The sequence below is a fragment of the Barbus barbus genome, assembly GCF_936440315.1.
Source record: "Barbus barbus genome assembly, chromosome: 25".
Classification (NCBI taxonomy): Eukaryota; Metazoa; Chordata; class Actinopteri; order Cypriniformes; family Cyprinidae; genus Barbus; species Barbus barbus.
In genome coordinates this window covers 25,546,722-25,559,827 of record NC_136753.1, presented here as the reverse complement: position 1 = coordinate 25,559,827, position 13,106 = coordinate 25,546,722, and the positions used below count along the sequence as shown (strand labels likewise).

At 36.7% G+C, this 13,106-nt stretch overlaps 1 protein-coding gene across 1 annotated transcript in view; it reads right to left on the bottom strand.

Annotated features, from left to right (window-relative positions):
- Window positions 1–6,636: 6,636 nt before the first annotated feature.
- The window catches only part of LOC306844659 (chemokine-like protein TAFA-2), an 81,372-nt gene continuing 74,902 nt past the window's right edge, over window positions 6,637–13,106 (bottom strand). Inside the window, exons 4-5 of the mRNA XM_079376957.1 lie at window positions 11,562–11,686; window positions 6,637–7,475 (exon numbers count right to left, since the gene is read on the bottom strand). Of these exons, the coding sequence (XP_079233083.1) occupies window positions 7,464–7,475; window positions 11,562–11,686 (137 nt within the window). The 3' untranslated portion in view covers window positions 6,637–7,463. The remainder of the gene's footprint in view (window positions 7,476–11,561; window positions 11,687–13,106) is intronic.

Here is a 13,106-nt window from a genome sequence, read left to right as displayed (position 1 = left end):
GAAAGATTAATGCGGCCAAGTACAGGGATATCCTGGACGAAAACCTTCTCCAGAGTGCTCAGGACCTCAGACTGGGCCGAAGGTTTACCTTCCAACAAGACAATGACCCTAAGCACACAGCTAAAATAACGAAGGAGTGGCTTCACAACAACTCCGTGACTGTTCTTGAATGGCCCAGCCAGAGCCCTGACTTAAACCCAATTGAGCATCTCTGGAGAGACCTAAAAATGTCTGTCCACCAACGTTTACCATCCAACCTGACAGAACTGGAGAGGATCTGCAAGGAGGAATGGCAGAGGATCCCCAAATCCAGGTGTGAAAAACTTGTTGCAACTTTCCCAAAAAGACTCATGGCTGTATTAGATCAAAAGGGTGCTTCTACTAAATACTGAGAAAGGGTCTGAATACTTAGGACCATGTGATATTTCAGTTTTTCTTTTTTAATAAATCTGCAAAAATGTCAACAATTCTGTGTTTTTCTGTCAATATGAGGTGCTGTGTGTACATTAATGAGGAAAAAATGAACTTAAATTATTTTAGCAAATGGGTGCAATATAACAAAGATTGAAAAATTTAAGGGGGTCTGAATACTTTCCGTACCCACTGTATGTATATATATATATATATATATATATATATATATATATATATATATATGTGTGTATCAGGGGCGTTTCCTCCGAGGAGGCAAGGGCAGTGTCTCATCTCCTCAAAATTGGATGAGAAAATAATCGATTTTACAAAAATAAAACACGTTTGCGGTGTTCCTGCATGGCTTTGACCAGCAGATGTTGCTAGCGTGCCGCCACTCATGCATTGCGCATGCGCGGAGTAAGTCATTATTTCTAGAAAGTTTCTCAGTATTACGAGAAAATAAGTCATTATTACGAGAAACTAAGTCATTATTATGAGAAAGTATCTCATTATTACGAGAAATTTTCTCATTATTACGAGATACTAAGTCATAATTATGAGAAAGTATCTCATTATTATGACTTACAGAATTATATTTTTTCTTAAGGTGGCGGGAACGGGCTTCCATAGTATTTGTTGTCATGTGGTGAATTTGGCCAATCGTGAAACAGCTGTGTCATCATCAGTTGCTCTGCAGAAACTGCGCCGGCTGCTCTCGAAACGCTCTCGCGGTACTTTGATGCCACGTGATAGTGACGTAGCGTCAGAGCCGGTTCAAGTCAGACAAATTTTCTAACCAGCATGCACTGCTTGAAGTCAGCTGCCGATCGGTCTGCGAAGCTCTGCAAGAATCGGCTGCCGCCTGACAAAAGCAATGCATTCTGGTTAGGACATTTGTCCGACTATGACCGGCGCTGCAGCCGCCTTACGATCACATGTGCCGTCAAAGTACCGCCAGTCAAAGAGACCAGCCGCTGAGGTCAGGCGCTGCAGTTGCTCAAAATCGGCTGCGAAAGCCTTGATGACGACACACTTTATTCTCATTGGTTAGATTCTGTGATGACAAGCACGAGGTGTGTTGTGTGTGTTAATTCTAACAATTTCCAATAATGCTCACAAATCTGTGTTTTATAACAGTAAAGCTTATTTAGTGTAATCGCACTGTTATCTTGAGTCATTTTTTATCAAAAACCCTGATAAAAGCATATTTACCCACACTTTATTGGCATTTAGTAGCATATATGTTTATGCTGAACTTTATTCTTCAACAGATTGCGCTGTATTAAGCAGTATATAAAAAGTGTTTGTGTTGTTCAAACGTTTCTGTGTATTTCACATATATTGTATTTAATACACTTTATTTGTGATAAGTGCAGAAAGTGTCTTGATTTGACGTCTCCACTTTTAATTCCCACCCGACTGCAAGCGGCTACTCTCGCCAGCCGGTGACAGGCTAGTATAGTTCATCTCGAACAAGCCTAAGCCGCAGACTCGGGCTCCAAATGACGTCATTTACTCACGATGGCAGCGGCCATACTGAGATGTTTTGGCTTCACTTTTCTATAATGTAAGGAAGGGGAGACGCGTCGTCCATCTTTTTTTACAGTCTATGGTTTGGGCAGATTGGGGGCCGAGACACCGAGCCGAGAGGGAACTTTTAATTGAAACAAGGGAACGAATATAGAGCCTTGCACGAGCCCGGCCCTTGTCTGACAGCTTATCAGAATTCTCCAATTCTCCGTCCGAGTCCGACCCGAGCCCGTGTCTTTTCTCTCTCTCTCTTTCCCTCTCTTCCCCTTTGCTGTTGCAGCCATTAAAAAAGCTCAGTTTTGGTTCTTAATGGAAAAGTGGTTATATTTTGTTTCGTTATTAAGTTAAGCATTATGATTGATCAGTTTAGCCTTCACAAATAAACACAATTTAAGACATAACTTCATGCATTTCACAATATAAATTAAAAAATTTAAGATAAATGTGTGATAAATATAAAATCGTTTGTGCTAGAAGTGGAAGCTGAAAGCACGCTTTGAAGGACATGGAGGCGCTAGCGAGATCACTTGCATTTTTTCCTTTATAAGAAGTCTGTGGCATCCAACCTGTTGTTATTAACACGAAAAACAGCAATAACACGTAGGCTTAGAGATATTTTTGAAACTAACTGATCGATTTCATGACACATTCATTTGTATATATTGTTCTGATTTTTTTTTATATGTATTCAAATATTTATTCATGTTTATTTCGTGATGCAAATATTAAAGAGGAAAATATTATTGATTCAAATGCAGCTTGAACAGAGGCGAATGTAGTTACCTCATTACAAATAAAAGAGCGCAAAACACATTTATTGTTTGTATTTGATCTTAAAATTTACAGAAAGATGAGACTTTGTGTCATAATAAAAAACACAAAGCTTATTGCGATTATTGGGTGGCTTGTGAGTAATGAATGGACTTGAAAATATAAAAAATTATTTCCAAGCATTTATACCGTGGTTAAAACAGCTTGTGAATAGTCAAGTAATGGTATTTACGTAAAAAAAAAAAAAAAAAAATCCCATATCATTTGGGGGGGCCCATACAAAATGTTTTTTGCATGTGGGCCCAGGGCTGACTTGCTACGCCACTGCTTGCTCTGTACAAGAACTGTACAAAAAAAAGTACTGTAGAAAAGCTTTCGCTGGGGTAGTACATTTGTACCTACACAACAGTACTGAAAGTGTACATATTAGTACCTAAAAGGTACAAAAGTATAGATTTTGAAAAGGTACCGCTCCAGTGACAGGTTTCGTACCTTTACTTCTGAGAGTGAATTGTAAAATTTGCTAGCAATTTCTGTGAAAATAGTGAATGTTGTTTTTCAGTGCAATAAAACTCTGAATTTTTTTGGAACATCTGGTTTGATGTCCTTGAGACAAAAAGCCATTAGTTTTAATTGTACAAACCACTTCTTTGGTGTTTTTTGATTGGATGTGATCACTATGAATTGTCATACAAGTTTAGAATGACATTAGCATCACTAAATAATAATGGTATGTTAATTTTTTGGGAGGATTACTCGTTTAAAATCTTCCATGTACCATCTGGCCATCATGTTTGATGAACAACAGGCATCGATGCATGCGACATACCAAATCCATGTGCAGTTAGTGCCAAAATCCCACACTTAAGCCACACAATGCACATGAATGCAATCCTTTTCCAGGATTTCGGAAACTGATGGGACAGTCTGGATGCTACTTTATAAACATGGAATATGATAATCTTAATTTACATAAATCTTTTTCTCTCCAGTTTCACATTCATCCCTCTCATCTGGAATCATACAGAAGGGACAAGCAGAAAAAAATACAGCAAGTGTCCTTACATTTCTGCCCTTTCCACACCATAAATTAACCTCATTGAGGTTGTTGAACATTATGCAAATCCTTGTCTCAATTACTTGAAATTCTTAGAATAACAAATATTTAAAATGAATCACAAAAAAACTCTGCATTTTTGAACTCTTACAGCACACGCTCTGGCATCCCTCCGACCTTTTGTATTGTGACTGTATTCCTAATGTCCCCATTACCATTCAGATGCGGGTGATGCTGATGAAAGCAGTGGTAGGTGCTGGGTGATGCGACATGAAGCAAACAAACCGATTCCTACCTGTGTCTTCCATGCACCCTAATGAGCCCGGACGCCCGTGGACTCAATCCCCCTCACAGCTTCCTCCATAGAGGCCGGAGCGCGCTCTGCATGTAGATAAGGATGCTATGCGTGATAATTCATAAGGGTTCATTCGGGGACCTTCTGGAAAGCCTTGAGAATTTCAGGGCTGCTGCGACTGCCCTTGGCCCGACGGATTAACGGCTGAGAGACCCAGCATGGAGAAGTCTGGTTAATCCTGGTCGCCCTATGAGGTATCATCGCTGTCCCATATCTGGTATTGTCCTCAGTCTGATACCACTCATTAGACTCCACAGCTGGGATTATATTCATGGCACTTTTAACTACGCTCTCTGCATACTGTATGTATACAATATATGAAACAAGCAATGTACATACAGTTTTCTAAATGCAAGAGTTTTGAGATAAAGCATCAAGAAAGCCTGAAACAAAAAAATGCTAAAGTGTTAAAAATATTAACTGTAGATTTGTACAATTGAAGCTTCCCAAACTATTCATACCTCACTTAAGTTAAATTAAAGTCAAGGAATCTTTTTCAGAAAGTTAGCTATAAACTACTAACAAAAAACAGCTATATGAAAGACGTTTTATGTGATTTATCAATTTATCACTGTGAGGAAGTATTTATTTTTAAAATCAGTGTACATCAGGAACAAAAAATGCTTGTTATTTCTGACTCACGAAAAAAAATTTGTTTTGATTTGAAACATTTCAGTGAATCAGGACTGAACGATTCAGTCACAAGATTAACTGAATGGGCCAAACTTCCAAATGTTATTACTAAAAAATGTATTTTTGCAATCAGTGTATATCAGAAACAATAGTAGTGATCTCCAACTCGTTAACAAATTGTACTGTTGATTTGGATCATTTCAATGAATCAGGACTGAACAATTCATTCACAAGATGGATTGAATGGGCCAAACGTCCAAGTATATCACTGACAGAGCGTAATTTTGACAATCAAAGTATATAAGGAACAAAAAATAGCAGCAATCTCTAATTAAATAAACAAACTGACTCAGTTATTCATTCAAAAATTGGACAGAATCATCTAACTTACTGACTCAACACACACAGAAAGTGACAAAATACACATATGTGACCCTGGACCACAAAACCAGTCTTAAGTCGCTGGGGTATATTTGTAGCAAAAGCCAAAAACACATTGAAAGGGTCAAAATTATCCATTTTTCTTTTATGCCAAAAATCATTAGGATATGATTAAAGGTCATGTTCCATGAACATATTTAGTGAATTTCCTACCATAAATATATCCAAACTTAAGTTTTGATCAGTAATATGCATAGCTAAGAACTTCATTTTGACAACTTTAAAGGCGATTTTCTCAGTATTTAGATTTTTTGGCACCCTCAGATTCCAGATTTTCAAATAGTTGTATCTCAGCCAAATATTGTCCGATCCTAACAAACCATACATCAATGGAAAGCTTATTTATTCAGCTTATGGTTTTATGGTCCAGGGTCACATATTTGTGTAGGTCAATTTGAGAATGAATCATCCAGTCCTGATTCACTGAAAAAAAATTCTTCAAAAGAACAGTTCATGAGTTTTTTTGTTTGTTTTTTGTATAAATACAACCTAAATGAAAAAACAAAAAGAGTGACAAATTGCAAAGTTCAACTATTAATAAAAAGACATAAAATGTTGCGCCTGAATTAAATGATCAAATGAGCTGAATCACTAAAAAGAAACATACTTGTGAATCTTTTAGAAAAGCACTTTCTTAATGGTGCACTACTAAACATGTAGTTACGTTTCAAGTGTCACTGTGTTATTCACTCCACAACACTGTTATGAACACTTCAAACACCTACCGTGATTCAAGGGCAAGAAAGGTCTTTGAGTTCTCCGTTTCAGAAGACCGACCCTTTGTCCCAATGCCATGACCTGTAGCACAATGTCTTGAAAACACAGTCAAAGCACTCAAAACTGCCTCAACACACATACACACACACACACACACACACACAAGCCTAAATGCTTTTATCTCCTAGTCTTGGCTAATGACATATTCTTTCAGTTGAAAGCTTGCTCACTGTCTGCAATTAGCTAAACACATTAGTACATTAGTCCATCATTATGAACGCTCCAGTGTCTGAACATTATGTTTATGACATGTTCGGAGCAAGCCTTTGTGTGACTTACTTCTCAAAGTAAATGACATCTTGACTAACCTCACATTGCCCCTCCTTGTTCTGCTGTTGATATTGCTAATGGTAAATTAGCCAGACAAAATCGCTGGCAAATGGTATTATGCTAATAGCATTAGCCCTGCCCTGTGCAAGTCAGTCTGAAGTGTTCTGTGACAGCTGCAAAAGCACTACGTGACTCACTGACTGAATGCTAATAATGTGGCGTCTGCACATAAAACTGTATATCAAAGACAGAGGCTACATGTCAATTTCAATGCGAACATTAGCATAGTCATGTGACATCTTGATGCTCTTGAAGATTTTATCAAAGCTGGAGAATGCGTCGTGACAGATGGTTAATGAAAGATGTCTGATTGTTTATTCTTTTTGTTCTGTTGGTGGGAGGATGCTACGTTTAAATGAGCTTTCTCTTTTATGATGGCATGGCAGAGTAATCATGCTTCAAAGTTACAATTGGATGAGATTTTTCCATAGAGATACTTTTATTTGAGATAATACTGACACTTGGACGCAATATTGGCCACCGAGGCTTTTAAAAACAAACAATAAATCTTTTTGCTATCTTCTTTTTCACTGCTCCCATAGACCACTTCAACTTTTTTCATCCATTATTAATACCAGTAATTCTTAGCATCATACTTGCCTCTTGCTCTTGCACAAGTCTGTTTCAAAATGGAGCTTAGTGCCCCCAAAACCATACCCAAAAATCATACACTTCACATTGATCAAAAAGTCTGCTCATAGTAGAAGAAAGAAAATATTGGCACCAAAGGATAGGGGACTGAATATTAGTGCCTCTGGAACATATGATTCAAGTAATAAGCCAACCTTTCAAGTCCACTTTCGCTTCAAAAAGGAAATGTAATCCATTGTTCTGAAATCGCAGAATTGTCTCTGAACTAGTCCACATGTTGATTTTTATGGAATATTTACTTTATATGGTGAATGATCTTGTTTGACACTGTTAGAAAGCAAAGACAGGAGTTTGGCAGAGCAAAAATAGAAGAGAGGGTGAAAAAAGAGAGGAAAATTCCATGTGTTTAAATGGTCCATTCCAAGTGACATTAGTATTCAACTGAGGTCCAACAACTTGATCCCAATAGTTGTGAAGTAGTTTGAAGTCTATGTATCTTCATTTCCATTGCTTTGATAAAAAAAAAAAAAAAGCTGCTAGTCCCAAATGTATATTGGTCCCAGACTATCGTGTGACCTGAAAAAGAGGAGTCCAAGTTATCATCTCATGTCTGCATGTGATTTCAGCATAGCTGGACTGGATAAAAATCAGTGGATTTAGAGTATACATTACATTACAGTTATACATTGATTTATGAAGTGAAGTGACATATGGCCAAGTATGGTGACCCATACTCGGAATTCGTGCTCTGCATTTAACCCATCCAACGTGCACACACACAGCAGTGAACACACACACAGCAGTGAACACACACACCGTGAACACACACCCGGAGCAGTGGGCAGCCAATTATGCTGCGGCGCCCGGGGAGCAGTTGGGGGTTCGGTGCCTTGCTCAAGGGCACCTCAGTCGTGGTATTGAGGGTGGAGAGAGCGCTTGACATTCACTCCCCCCACCTACAATCCCTGCCAGCCCGAGACTCGAACCCGCAACCTTTGGATTATGAGTCCGACTCTCTAACCATTCTGCGACTAAGTCCTGTGACTAAGCGACTAAAAAAAAATGTAGTCGACTAAACCTCTTCTGTTAGTCGACTATTAGAGGGCAGCCATACTTTTTTTATTTATTTATTTGTTTGTTTGTGCCATTTCTACAGTGATTTCATACCGCCCACTTAAATGTTAATGTGAGGTGTCATCGCTGTAGACTAAACATTACAACACTTTAGCATATATCATCATAACACAACAACAACAATCACAGAGTGTTAAGTAATTATCTCTTGATCATTAGAGGGCCTTCAGCGCTATAAAAATGAAAAAGTCTTCTATTTGAAGTTTCCTCTAAGGCATGAGGTGTTAGCACGGGGACTGACACATGCTCACACAGGCACATTGTATTGTCACCTATAAGTGTCATTAACCACACCACCAGCATGAGCTCAGTGGTAGCGGCCCGAAATAGAGAGCAGCACACTGAGGGACCGGAACCGCTAGCTCCTCTGGACCTGGGAGGGTTTAGCATGCAAGTCTGGTCCTGTTCCAGCTCTGAAACACAAAAGCAAGGCTCTGGGTTCAGAGGCCAGGATAGGGCAGGTCTCTATAGTTCTGGATGAGGCCAGACTGGCAGGCTGCTAAGGGAAGCCCAGTGTAATCTACACCTTCAGGTCATTGCCAGCAGGCAGCTGGAGGACACACAGAGGAAGTGGAAGGTGTCCTGGCTACCGTCTCCTTCACTTCCTACCTCCGTCTCTGGTTCAGACATGGACTCACTAGACCATCAATTCAACAGAAACAAGTTCAGACTGAGCTACTGAGAATATAAAGCAAAGAGGTCAGGATATTTAAGTGTATATTAAAATATTAAATATTATATATAATATTATAATATTATAAATATTACAATTTGTCATATGGCACAAAACTTTGTGTTATTTTCAGCAACATACACAATATTGTATTAAATGCTGGCACTTGTTAATATAATACAATAATATCAAACGTATTAATGTCTAAATGTAATGTAAATGTATTACACTACTGTTTAGGATTCAGGGTAAGTTTAGGGTGGGTACAATTTTTTATGTTTTTGAAAGAAGTGTCTTATGTTATAATGTTATAACAAGGCTGCATTTATTTAAACAAAAATACAGTAATATTGTGAAATATTATTACAATACAATACAATAACTGTTTTCTATTTGAATATATTTTAAAATATTATTAATTTCTGTGATGCAAAGCTGAATTTGCAGCATCATTACTCCAGTCTTCAGTGTCACATGATCCTTCAGAAATCATTCTAATATGCTGATTTCAGGCTCAAAAATAATTTCTTATCATCAATATTAGAAACAGTTGTTCTGCTTAATTAAAACTGTGATACATTATAAAGATTAGAAATCTCAATGAACATGATTTATTTGAAATCAAAAACGTTTGCAATATAGTGTCTTTACTGTCATTTTTGATAAATGTAATGCATCCTTGCTTAATTAAAATATAAACTTCTTAAAAATTGCACCGGCCCCAAAACTATGGTAGTGCATGTTATATTTGATAACTTTTTTCCCTCCCCCCCCCCCCACCCATTTACAAATTAATTTGTATCTTAATTCTTTGCTGTGGTTTTAAGAATCTGAAATTTCATTTTTATTGTTATACAACAATCGTCTTCGCTTTTTTTTTTTCCAGAACAAACCACTGTCAACCACAATTTATAATTTTGAGAATTTTAAAAAGATAAATCATAATTAGCACTTCAGAACATCACAAAAAAATGTATTCACAATTTAATTCAATCAAGGGATGTGGTGCAAAGTTCAAAAGTAATGATCAGAGAGATCAGACCTCAGATTAAACAATCCCATCATGCCCTCATCATTTCTGGGATCTTTTCTTGCAGTTATATTGCATGTCCACATCCATGGACGGTGGCCTGGAGGGCCCCAAAAATCAAGCCCAGGTTTGAGAGTAGCTCCCAACACCTCCGAGGTCTGCCTGCTGTTGACGTGAGTGCAGCCGCATGAATTATTAACAGGGCTAAAGTAAAAAAAAAGGTCTGCCTCACGCAGGCCCCTCTGCCCCATGAATAATGGAGGACTCGACTGAAGCGCAGGCATTTGGTGAGTCAAACTTCTCAGTCTGATGGATGGCTACAAGCCCTGCATGTCAACCAAACATACACAGCGGCTCGCAAACATGCGGCGGCAAACATAAAAACAATAACTCACATTAACCTGCGGAAGCGCATCATTGCCCTGCAGACTTTCCTAAATGCCACATTGTGTTTCTTTTGTCTAGGCTTTTGTTGCACAATAAAATTTGTCTAAGGTTCCAGATTGTGTTTTATTTAAAGACAAATGTAGTGTCAAATGCAAGGACCACTAACAAGCTGAAAGCATGACAGTTGAAGAAAGCAGAAAGCTTGTGCATTCTGTGGAAGAATGAAAGCAACGGCTAACACTAGTTAGCAAAAGGCTTTTCATTTCAGATATCAAATGATATCAAAACCAGTCATAATTAGCACAGGTATATTTGTAGCAATAGCCAATCATACATTGTATGGGTCAAAATTATTGATTTTTCTTTTATGCGAAAAAACATTAATATATTATGTATTACATAGGATATTAAGTAGAACATTAAGATTGTGTTCCATTACGATATTTTGTAAATTTCCTACTATAAATATATGGTCCCATAAATATATATATAATATATATTTATATTCTTAAATATATGTTTCTAAATAAAACATAATTTTGATTAGTAATGTGCATTGCTAAGAACTTCATTTGGGCAACTTTTGGACAACAGTTTCTCAATATTCAGATTTTTTTGCACCCTCAGATTCCAGATTTTCAAATAGTTGTACAGTATCTCGGCCAAATATTGTCCGATCCTAACAAACCATACATCAATGGAAAGCTTATTCAGCTTTCAGATTATGTGTAAATCTCAATTAAAAAAAAAAAAATTAGCCTTATGACTGGTTTTGTGGTCCATGGTCACATTTTATCAAATTTAAAATGATCAGTATATTTATTGTACAGTATATTTATAATTATTAGGATAAACATTTTTTATGATTTCAAAATGTAAATTAAAATGTTTTTAGTATTTAGTTTTATAAATGTGAGGTATATGTTATAATACTGTTATAATATTATAATACAGAATGCTGTTCAGATGTTATTTGTCCAGTTTAAAATGACCAGTATATTAACTGATATTTTAATTAATATTTTATATTCATACTGTATATTATGAATATTTAAATATAATTAATATATATTTTTATAACATATATTTTATAATTAACATATATTTTATTTTTGTATTATTTTTGTTATTAATAAATATTTTTATATTTATATAGTTTAAATGATAAATTATTCATTTTAAATTATTATATTTAAAAATATTTATTCTCAGTACCGTAATTAATAATAATGACTAAGTTTATAACCTAGCCCATATATATATATATATATATATATATATATATATATATATATATGCATTTGCCCACTTTTTTTTTTTAATTATTGTTGTACAGTCTGACTGTTGTTACAGATATTCTGGAACATTTCTCAAGCTGGAATTTACATTATTATGATGGCTGTACAACTGTGCTGTAATTGGATGGGTTCCTTCTCACCTTGGTCGTCTTGACTTTGTTTCCCGTGCTGCAGCTCCAACCTTTAAGATCCGGCAACACCTTACACTCCTCGCCCTCCATACATGGCTGCATCTGACACCACCACTTCTGTGCTACTATAGAAGCTGCGCCGACAGAGAGAAAGGCAGAAAGAAGAGAGAATCTCAACACTCCGCTCACTCTGTGGGAACTGCCAAAACGGGAGAGAAACATGCCCAAATCACCACGCATCCAAGATTTTGAAGGATGCAGCAATGAAGATTGAGAGAAGGAGAAAACCTCAGAAGATCTCGCTCACGTCCACTGTCAGAAGAAATGAAACTATGTCTGCATCTCTTTCTCCCGAAAACAATGAGGCTAGTCAGAGAGGAGGTCTTTGATTCAAAGCTGACGGTTTGAATCCATCAATCCGATGTGGACTCAACGCTCACTGTATGTCTTTCGGGATAAAGTTCTTCCTTCATGTCAAGATGACAAGAGTTGCGGTCTGGGGGATTGGCACAATGTTGAGGGTTAAGGGGAATTGAGAAGCAGGAGGAAGACATTGTCAAGCTTGAGGCCTCAACTTTTAATATGAGGCAGAGAGGAAGGAGCTATAAACTTTTTAAGATCGCAGGATATCAAAATCGAAGTTTGTGGATTTAGGTCCATATCTATCAGCTGAATCCAACTATATGATAAAATAAACTTTTAGGCTGAATGGAACCTCTACCTCTACCTACAAATTTCCAAAAAAGGCACCTATACATCAAATTCACTGCAGCTTCCAGCTAAAATGAACACTTGTGACATTAAAACACCAACAACTTTTATTCCTTTTCACACAAATGATGATTACAGAGGCAGATTACAGTTTAATAAGTTTATTTAGTATTATATAGATTTAATAGGTTATTTGCATGATTCCTTGCACAATATTATGACCTCAAAATAGTGCACCATACTTCATGATTTGTAAACTAATACTTTTTAGGTTTGCATAACATTACAAGGTTCATATGTATGGCTTTTCTGATGTAGTAAACTTGCTCAGTAGCACACCTGGTACAGCTTTGCACTTTTGATGTGGAGCCCTCTGGTACATTTAAAGTGCAACAAAACATGCAAGCAGAGACATAATTTAATTCTGCAGAAATATCACCACAGGCACACTATTTTAATGATCATGGGTGAAACTTTGACCAAATATACATTTAGGAAAACAGACCACAAAAATAAAAAATTTTGTGGCCAATAAAATGCTTTGTAAAATGAGAATGTCCTCTCTTCCAAAATAACAAAAAAACATTTGCAATTAGCGATTAGCAAGTTTTGATGCAAGTTAAAAGACTACCAGAGATGTTAAAAACAAGAATGAGCCCTTTAAACTTTAATCTTCCATCCCGACTTTCTGTTTCAATTGCAAGGAAACACGGATAAAGAACACTGTGATCCTCAAAACTATTTTGTGATGTTTTTGAAATTTCGACATACAGGTATATGTATACAATATGTATACACATCACAAAACTACCAAAAGAGTTGCTACAGTTATTTTTACTATGA